At 29.1% G+C, this 11,499-nt stretch overlaps 1 protein-coding gene across 10 annotated transcripts in view; it reads left to right on the top strand.

The window, feature by feature from the left end:
- Nucleotides 1-11,499, top strand: part of Hdac4 (histone deacetylase 4) — a 101,974-nt gene that overhangs the window by 1,903 nt on the left and 88,572 nt on the right. For all 10 annotated transcript variants that reach the window (XM_072889136.1, XM_072889140.1, XM_072889137.1 and 7 more), the window contains one exon: nt 6,991-7,111. In XM_072889136.1, coding sequence (XP_072745237.1) covers nt 7,075-7,111 — 37 coding nt within the window. In that variant the 5' untranslated portion in view covers nt 6,991-7,074. Of the gene's footprint in view, nt 1-6,990; nt 7,112-11,499 lie in introns of those variants that run through there.

Genomic DNA, 11,499 nt, shown 5'->3' with positions numbered 1-11,499 from the left:
TATAAATGCATATGCAAAGTGTAACGTTTTGCATATATTACATATTTTTGTTCATATTTGTGTATGTCTAGATTGTATATTGCGAAACCAAATGATGCGGACACAATTGATAAAATCCGTGCTGTATTCAGACAAATGTATCAACCGCAAGATAGATTTATTTTTCGGAAATCAATAAGCACAATTCAAAAACAATTATACAGTAATGAAAATAATAATTGAATATTTGCAAATATAAAACGATATTTAAACAAATATATATATATATATATATATATATATATATATAAAACATGAATATATCAGCATATACACATATATTTGAATGAGAAAAATAAGTATATTAGGTAAAAAAATATAAACTATACACAATATATATAAAATACATAAGAACTAAAGTAGATTAAACCATTGTTATTGATCTAGACTTTACGTAAAAACTTTGAAATAAAATTCTGAAAATGTTTTTAAAAGAATTCAAATATAGGTGCAATTAAAGAGAGAGAGAGAGTAAGAAAAAGAGTAAATTGAAAAGCCACAAAAGTTCGACAGGCAAGATTACGATACGACGTTTGCATTTAAATCTCCATTTAAAGTCGCACGCGACACGATTCTCTCTCATTTCGCATCATCGTTCGTTATCTCTCGAGTGCGAGATAATTAATCCTCTATTCAATCCTTCTTATTTTTTTTTTTTTTTTTTAATCCGCGTCGCGACTCACCTCGGCGCGTCCCGTGACGCGATTTTTAGAAGCGCGTTGCCTCGCGTTACGTTGCGATAAAAAAAAAGGGAGTTGCACCTTTTTGCGCGCGTTATCACCGTGTAGATTCCGTGTATTTAATACCGGCACGGCGGCAGTCCGGTAATAACGTGTGTTACACCATGAACGGAACGAGCGAGCGACGCGCGTGGACTTAACCTTTACATCTTTTTTTATTCGCGTGTGCCGCGGCCGTTATATTTTTAATATCCTTATAGGTCAGAATTTATAGGGAAGCTGGAGTTATAAATATATATATATCCCGCTTTTATTAAGCAATGAGTGTTGTGTGCGTCCAATTAATTCCGTATGGAAGATCGATAAAGCGCTTTATCGTTTTTATTTCCTTTCTTTCTTAAGCCTCTTTCGAAAATGTTTAGTTGTGCGTCAAGATACTTTCTTTTTTTTTTTTTTTTTTTTTTTTAATTTTTTTTATACGTAAAAAATTTGACAGCATGTGCAAGAAATATATATTGCCGACGCATAATAATGCTTTATTGTGAATATAGATGTACGGAAATCGATTAAAATAGAAACTGTGAGTTATGTATATAAGATTTTCGTTTAGAGATTAAATCCGTCGTCGTTTTACGTTTCAAGTATGACGTTTCGCCGTTTACATCCGCTTGCGTTTTGTGTCGTAAGAGCGATTATCGCGCAAACGATCGACTATAAAACTGAGATCGTGCTGTTTTATCAGCTGTTATTACACAAATGACGCCGATGGTATAAAATCGTGTAAATACTCATTGAAACCAATATAATTTCAATGCGTTCAAGCAAATTATCTTCATGTTTATACGCGATAATTAGCTTAGAATACATTTCGCTGCGTCTACATGGAAAATTTTACATATTAAAATTGTTCCTTAATATTTAAAAAAGTACTTGCGCGACTGCACAAATTTATACATATAATCGTAATTTGACATTTTTTTTTATACTGATCTCTTTTTTTTTATTTTATTTTAATTGTATTATCGTACAATCCGTTTTAATCGACAACCGGTATACCATATCAGGTAATGCATATTGCTTTGTAATTATTTCAAATCAATTTTGCGTGCCATCGCGAGCAAGATGCATCCACGATACATATCCAGCTGTCAAGAGCACGAATAGATCCAAAACAAAATCAATAATCACAGATAATTGTTATAATTAAATTCAAACGTTCATAAACAGGCAATTACATTATGAGAATCTTTTAGGAGCATCGCATAATTATATGTCATGTATAATTATGTAATGCCACTGGATTTGACACTGGATAATTCTAGTTGTCTTTTTTCTATATTTTTCCTTTTTTCCTTGTCTTTCGTTTTTCTTTCTTTCTCTTTAATTCTGTCGGGTTTATTTTTATCGCGGTTATGACGACACATGCAAAACTGTACGACGAGTAAAATGTGCGCGCGTGAACAGAGATAAAATATTTATTTTGCAAGTATTATTAGTTTTATCATGAAGAGCATCGACACAGTTTGGTTTATTGAAAAAAATGGATTGCACATTATGATAAAAATGTTATTTCGCTTTTGTTTATAAAATGTTACCCGTTGGTCCTTCCATTTTGTGAACAATGGTGTATATGATCCATTTCGTTTATAAGGATGGATATATGAATTTTTATGACTTTGGTTGTCTATAATGTATATTACATCTCATTTACATACTATTATTATTGAATGACGAATATAGTCATATAAATATCAATTACTTTTTTTTTATCAACATCGAGGAGACTCAGGTAAAATATTTAAACGCGAGCGAACCTAAAGGTTGTACTAAATAGAAATTATTAGAAATTAGAGATATTAGTAGAAAGTGATATTGTGTGTTTGAATCGAATATTACTTAAAAGTTAAATGCTCAAATATTATCATTTAATGTTATTTTTACTTTTCTAATCTTATATTTTTTATTATTGTTCTCTATGATTGTCATTTTAATTGTGTCCAAAAATTTATATGAAATGTTAAATAGAATTAGAAATAATAGAAATTGTTTAAAATATATAAGCGTATATTACATATATTTTTATTATGAGAAATATTGCCAATTATTTAGCAATATATTCTTATGTATCGCTAAAAAATTATATTTTAGTAAGAAGTTTTTGTGTGGCATGATAGCTTATTATTTTGTTCAATTAATTATACTTTAATCAAGTGATCTATATTAATTAATTGGTAAAATTAAATGGAGCTATAATGAAACTTTGACTTATATACATATCATATATATATCATATATATATAAGAAACATTTTTCATATTTATATACGTTTACATATTGTGATCGATCGAATAGTTTATTTTTAGATCACGCGTGGAAGCGAAATACTTCAATTTGGCATGAAACAATGGTCAATATCATGATTCTTTTTTTTATTGAATTATGGAGATGATATCGGCGATGAGCGTCATATAATCTGCCCAATTTAGAAAAGGTAGTTTTTGATGAGGGCAAACCATCAAATTATTACGGACGGACGGTTATTAGCTGCGTGACCGCTGATTATTCGAGTTCACTTGGCGAACTCGAATCCTAATTAAATCGGTTTATCGTGGGATATTTTCGCATGACTACTACTGCAAACGTGCTTTTATCTGAAGGCAATATTTCTCTCATATAAATCATTTGTAATAGATTTTAATCTTGCTTATGTAATTTGATGCAAAATGAAATTTTCTGATTGGATAAAATTCAACACTATTTATTTTTATTATATATATAATAAAATTTCATTATATATACATATATATATTATATTGAAGACAGAATTCTTGAACGAAAATAGGATCTATAATTGCTGATTTTAAATATCGAATTTCATGATACTCAGAAATTAAGTTTTCCTGTCAAATTATGAATAACGCTTGCTTTTTTTCTAGTTTTTGTAGTTTATTTCTCAGGGTGTCTACTCCTTGGAAAAGTATGGAAAATCGGGAACATTCAAGGATTTCTTTTATATCTGGAAAAATCAGAGAAGTCTCATGGAATTTTATTGGAATTCAGGGAATTTTTTCAAAAATTCTTTTTTTGATAATTTTGCTTTTCATCTTGTAAATGTAAACAGTCAGCCGTGTATGTGAAACTGGCGTCTCATTTTGTAGAAACTCTTTAATTGTTGAGTTTTGGCTTTATTTTTGATATTCTAGAGTTCTTGATCAGATTAAACAAATAATTCTAACTATTAAACAATAGAAAATAGCTCGAATCAAACTAATTGTGAGATGTCAAGTTCACTGCATCTCGCTTTGTTCGTTGACAATTTTTTTAGCATTCTTGTCAGATTTTAAGCACTTGAGAATGCTGCGGCAGTGCCACAAAAAATTTTATAATTATATAAATTAGATCGCTCGAGACATTAGACATAAATGAGATTCATGTTAGTTATACCAGCGTTTCGATATTTAATTTGTTTAATTAATATTCTAATAATTTTTACGCATAGAACTTTTTACATAATTATATAAGTATTTTATATTTTTACGCATAGAACTTTTTACATAATTATATATAAGTATTTTATATAAGTCTTGTGAAACTTCTAAGTGCTTAAAGTCCGATAAGAAATGCTTACAAAATTATCGGCAGATAAAGTGAATTTGGCGTCTCAGTTTGTCGCATATAAATATAAATAATTTTTTTTGTTAATATACTATGCCTTAACATAATATTGAACATGAAGTACATACTCTTTGTAACTTTTAAAAATAAAAAAATGAAAATTTTATATAAATGAAAAATTATCTTATGAAAGTTATTCCGTTTTTTTAGTACATTTATAAATCTAACATTGAAACTTAAGAGGATGTATTTTTCCTTCGTATAAATGAAAATCATTAGAAAATGCATGCAATAAACAAATTTATTTTAGAGAAAATTGTATTAAAAAGTTTTGAAATAATTTTTACTTGGAATTTTGGACAAAAATACCTGGAAAATCAGGGAATTTTTTTACAAGATTGAGTAGATACCTTGATTTCTGCGCAAGTAATTTTTGAATAACATTGAAGAATTAAAAAGATTATATGAAAATCGTTAATGTTTACAATAGTATCGTCAAATTTAAATTAAATGGATATTAGTGATTAATGGCTTAGTCAAACCGCTAGTTTCTAAAATTGTCGAGCAGTTACTCGACGGGTCTAACTGTATCGTCTTTGGTTGTGCTCGATTTGTCTCGGTGTAAATAAGTCAGGAAAGTCCCGACGATCATCGAGAAATCCGACGACAGATTCCTCGTCGCACTATCCCGATCTTGTGTTCCGCTTCGTTCTATTTTAGGACATTATACTTGACGACAACTGGGTCAGCTTGAGGTAGTGTCCGTTTGATATCGCAGTTTGCGAATAAAGGAAAGAATAGATTTTATATAGTATTATCTTTTGCCCGTTATCTCGGGTTATTTGAATTACATCGCACAGTTATTTTTAATGTTTTATTTAATATCTTATTTTATGAATCATATTTCATTTATTAAACTTTTATTTATTATTTATATATACATGTTGTTGTTCATCCTTGACACTTCTCTCGTTTCGATCTTACTATAAGTGTAGTTATTAAAAAACGATTTTATTCTTTTATCACACGTACCTTTTGGGGCCACACGATGCTTTGGTTAGCTTGTCAAATTGAAATAGTCTTCATTGTATCATTCAAAAAAATTCCACAGACGAAGCGAAACCAAGTTTTAAAAATTATTCATAAAAATACTGTGCAAACATAAATTCGCCGCGAGGTAGCATTTTTCTGACAATCCTGTTGGTCACATTTTCCAAAATGTTACCGCGCGTTACACTTTTCGGTCAATAAAATTGAGAGAGCGCGCGCAATAAAAAATGATTATTCAATGTACTTATGGTGAAAATGCGAAAATTGCGACCGATTTATGCAAACTTCAAGCGTGAACAACAACAATATATTTTTATGACTTTTTTACATATACTTTACATTTTGTTTTGCCTGAGTGCTGTACAATTATGATAATTATTCACGATTCGTAGAAATAAAAAAATCATACGATTTTAACATGCTCAATTTTCGAATTTTTCATACTTTAATTACACGCCACACTAAAAAGTAATTTGATTTTTCTTTAATAAATATTTAGAAAAAGAAATACTTAAAGACGGATTATGTTTTTTTTTAGGGAAAATTATATCTTTTTTCTAAAATCCCTTTTTTTTAATTAATGAAAAAATATTTATTACAATTATATATATTTAAGTATTTTTATAATACAATTATATTTTATATTACAATTATATAATATGTAAGTATTTTTTTTATACATGATAATGTATACTCGGCAATGAGAGCCCATGCGCATATTTTTTTCATGTTTTTACTTTTAAATAAATACTTTTAAATTTTATATAGTTAGGTAGTAGCTTCTATTGAGACTAGTGTTTTGGTTCTTATAGTGTTCTTTGTGAAGATATTTTATGAAGATTCTAAACTTTCAAATATAAATACGTCAAAGCTTCAAAGCAATTGCGAGCTATTGATATGATAAATAATATATAAAAAACTGGACTGTTTAAAAAAATTATATAAATGTTCAAAAACAGTATCGAAATTATTAATAACATATATGTGTAGAAAGTTTTTATATACTTGGTATAAAATCTATTTATCGACAAATTGAGTATGCAGGAGTATCGCAGTTTGCTCAGATTTACATAATTCATAAACAAATCGTGTTTCTCGCTTTTGTATGACACGTCGTGGTGTCCTAATTGATATAAATATATCTAGATGACAACGACGGACTTCTTCCTCCCAGCTCGTGCCAAATAGAAATTCCGGTATGTCATGGGGAAGATCCAGTACGTGTCTCACAGTTCTCTAATTGAATCTGTGATTTTAAAACGTAATATTGCGGACAAATCATTTATCTTTTATAAAATGCATAACTATCAGATCTAACCATCGTTATATTCTATTATAAATTTCCATCTGTTATGTTTCCATTGAATTCAGATAAATATAATAATATTTTATAAATAATTATAAAATTTTATATATATATATACATTATTTTATAACATTATTTATTTTACATCGATTATAGCAATCTTTTCTTTGCTTTGTTTTTACTTTTTACATTATATATATTGTAATATCAGCTGTTCTCTCTAATCATATTATGTGAAGTTTTGAATTATTTATGTCTATTAATATTACAGATTTATACAGATTTGTTCATATTTTTCAGAAAGCCGATGCAATGTCAAAGTAAACAACAATTGGACATCCCGAGAGGGTAAATGTGTCGCGCGGTGGATATTTAAACTTCAGGATGACCAGCGAGCATCCATCGACGAATGCGGCAAAAGGTAAGTACAAATGTTTACAGAAAAGGCTTTAATTACTTAATATATAACGTTTAGTAATTAACGAAATAAAATCTAATAAATCAAGAGCGCGGAAACATTACAAATAAAGACCGTGATTTTCTTTCTCTCTCTTTCTCACTTTTTTCTCAATTTATTACTTCTTGGATAAGTGTATGATTGAATTAAAAAGATTGGATTAAAGAGAAGTTTGTTGATCGGAAATTTGATAGTTCTTAAGATCATCAAAGTCTACATCAAATGACATAATGTAATCACGTTATCGTGTTATCAGGAAATATAATCTTTACATTATATCATGAAATTTCGAATATCGTGAATATCTTGTCAAATTTTAATTCACATTTACCTAATGTGCAGCTGATTTAAAGTATTAATTAAAAAAAAAAATTGTAGAATTGATCACGAACATTAGGATTCTCATTGAAAAATATGTGATATTTCTATTGTATATCCGAGTTTACAATTCTTGATACTTTAGAAGTGCAAGAGTCGTTGCATTTATATGTAAAAAGCATTAGCAAAACTTATACTTTTCTGGATTTAAAACATCGAGAGTTGAGCTCATTAAAATTATACTAGGTTTTATTTTTACGAAATGTGAATAATTTTCATGATTGCACGACACTCGGGTGAAAATAAAATGCAAAATGTACGTAACAAGATTACATAAAAATGTATTATTGTCGGTATATTTACAGAGCACGCTCGAGATTCGCATAATCTATCACAATTTTTGCATTTATCATCTGCACATTGAATAATCAATTTTTCATTGCACGCGTTCTCTCAATTGACGGAAAAACGTAACGCGTGCGGAAACATTTTGAAAAATGGCTGACAGAAAATGCCTTGTGGCGAATTGATGTGCGTATGGTATTTTCACGAATATTTTTCAAAGCCTGGTTCCGTTTTGTCTGTGAAATTTTTGAGTGACGCACATTGGAGTCTATTTCAATTTAAAAAGATTGTAACCAATGGCATCGTATAGCCCGAGAGAACATGTGTCATAAAAGTGAAAACATTTTTTAATAACTGCATATATCATACTACTATTAAAGTGCCTCAAATATGAATAACAAAATTTTGATAAATTTGATAAACATGATAAATTAAATATTAAATAAAATGTTGAAAATTATAGTTATATATGGTACAGAAAGAGTTATAAAACACAACTTTTTTTTTTATTATGTAGATTCTTTGATAAATTTGCTTTTATCTTGAATCTTAAATTAATTGTTATAATTAACTTAAAGATTTTTTTATGTGGTTTGTTATGTCATAAATTTTTAAAATATTTATTATGTTTGATTATTAATTTTACTCGTTAGTTCGTGTTCTTAGATTCTCTCGTTCTCTCTCTCTCTCTCTCTCTCTCTCTTTCTCTCTCTCTCTCTCTCTCTCTCTCTCTCTCTTTTACAAAATAAAAGTTCTTTTTCTTTCTATTCGTTGTCAAATACAATCGGCAAAGAATCAAAACTTACAGATAAAGGAATAAAATATTGCACGAATCGCGGAGACACGCGTCTGCCGTTGTGCCAGGAATTCCGGAATGCAGCTTACATAGCGCGAATTCCTGACAGTCGCTTCGAAATGCGTGATTCGACCACTACAGTGTCGACGCCGACAACGATGATACGTTTCATATACTGAAATGCAATGCGATGCAATGTAACACACAATACATTCATATTTGTAACATTAGTATAACATACCTGCAGTGTCAAATTACTGCAAAAAAGCGCAAGATATTTATTCGCAATTTTTAAACTTCAAAAAATTAGATATATTATTTAACGAAATTGTTAATTAATTATTAATTATGTACGAAACGTACATAATTACTGTATAATAATATAATATAATATTGTGTATTTAAACGACATTTACTACAATTTAATAATGTTTATAAATCAATATTTTATATATATTACATTTGTTATAAATTTGCTTATTAACATTTATCAATTTATTATTATATCAATTAAACTGTAATATTTACAATGACTTTCGAGTCTTGTTTAATTTGAACAATTTTTATTAACATTTTTTTTTAATATAAAAAAAATATTTGCAAAAGGTATGTGTGTCAAGCGTCTCTGAATGTCATAGTCAGATTGCACATTCTAGAATATTATTGTCCAGTACGGTCCAGCGTATTCACGCGGGAGTAGCACGTTTGTTGCTGAATTTTCCGTGCATGCAACTATGCCGTGCCGTGCCGCGTGTATATACACGCTCGGCATTATATTAATAGAGCATGTACTTTCGCCGCGCCGCGATGACCCATACAACGTGATGGGACGCAGCGACGTATACGACATTATCGCGGCCCGAGATGCACGCGAAGACAAATTAGACAATTATCTTATTATTAGTTATATAAATCTATTAAGGAATATAAGGTTCGAACAACGTCAAATTTTTTTGAAAATTCTTTTAATTGCTATTTGCATTGATATACATATATAATCTTTTCGTGATTTTGAAAAAATTCATCGGTCATAAAAATATATTTATTACAGCATTAAACGATAGAACAATACTTTTTATAGATTTGTTTTTACGCACTCTTTTTATACTTATAAACTCCACCGATTATAACGATACTTTTCCATAGTAGTACTTATTCTGATACGAATCGTCTTAATCGAATTCATTTATGTAAACACATATTATTAAAAAAAGATGTAAAAACCTAAAGGTGAGAAGAAAATCAGAAAATATCGTAAAACTACCTAAAAATTTGTGATATCTTGTGATTACAAATAATTTCTCTATATTTCTCATACTTTTTTGCAAATTTTTTCAACAAAACTCATTAAGACATAAAAAAATTCGTAATTATAAACGAACGAAAATCGCGAATTACGTTACGTAATAATTTCATAAAAGATATAACTTCCTCGATCTTCTCTAAATTAAATTACAAAAGATGAACAGATTTAGAAGTTAAATCAAAAACTGTGGTAAAACTATATATAGAATCAGAAACTGTTATCAGAAATTTTATCAATTATATATTAATCAAAAACAAAAACTTTATTAATTACACGTTTATTGCTGTTACTGTTTTAAATGAAAATTCTTCTACAAACTATATAGGTAAATAGAATATATTACTAACGATTTATTCAACACTTTTGCTACAGAAAACTCAATATCAAATTTGTTACGAAATTGTTGTTGCAAATATCATTCAATGGTTTAAACTTTTCGTGTAACATTTAACGATAGAACAATCCACGAAATATCCAACTTTCCGCGCCTCAAATGATACGAGCGTGACGCAGTGTCATTTACGAAGATCGGCAACGTTGACGTTCATCCGTAATGCACACGGATGCATTAAATAACGCAGCCGGTCAGGCTAATGAAGCGCATAGTGGAGACGAGGTGAGTTTGCACATATCGAGTGCGCTACTATTTTTAGCCAACGCCATTTTGTGTTATGCGTTTCGTAACTACTGCCGATACTGGGGGCTTGATCATATCAACTGGATCGTTGAAGTGTAATATATTCTATTTACTAAGCATATTTTGTAGGAAAATATTTATTTACATCGTGATAACGGCAAATGTATAATTGAAAAGTATAGTTACAAGAGCAACGCAAACGCGAAATAATTTTTAGAATATTGATAAGTTTTTGATATTTGAAATGAAGTTTTTATCGTTTAAGAAATTACAGAAACTTGAACGTTAATTAAGTAATTAGATAATATCTATTATTTGTTGCAAAATACTTAATATTTTTTATAAACTTATATGTAACTTTTATAACATATATTTAGTAATGGTCCCAAGCAAATTTTTTCATATTGAAAAATTTTGATTTTCATGAAAATTTAATTTTATTGAAAACTTAATAAATATCGAGCATACTAATTATATAATACATATTTGTTTATATTATTAATATTTCGATCTTATACTCTGTCCTCTTTCTTTCTAAATTTGCGGCAATATTTTAATTTTTATTCAATTAACAAGTACCATGAGATATTATCTGGTAATTATTGTCTTCATCTAATAATAATTGTTGTCACCGACTATAACTTTGTGTCTAAATTTCGTTATCTTTTCTAATTGATTTATCTCTAACACGTATAAATATAAAGTAAAGAATCTATGTACGATATATAATTGGGAAAAGAGAATCATTCAACTCTAACTGCATCTCTGTTTCTCTCAGCGTGGTAGGAGTGGTTTGACGATTTCAGACTATGCGCTGCAACTGCTCTTTCGATTAATCGCCGGCATCAATGAGTACTGAATTACGTCTCCTCTCCGCGACCTTCGACATTCGCGTTCGCGTAGGACGGTCGAACTTGACTTTGGTGGAGCCCCGCGTCCCGTTGATTTTG

This window comes from Anoplolepis gracilipes, chromosome 3 (genome assembly GCF_047496725.1).
Source record: "Anoplolepis gracilipes chromosome 3, ASM4749672v1, whole genome shotgun sequence".
Classification (NCBI taxonomy): Eukaryota; Metazoa; Arthropoda; class Insecta; order Hymenoptera; family Formicidae; genus Anoplolepis; species Anoplolepis gracilipes.
The sequence above is the reverse complement of the archived record's forward strand: the minus strand, read 5'-3'. Positions and strand labels throughout refer to the sequence as shown.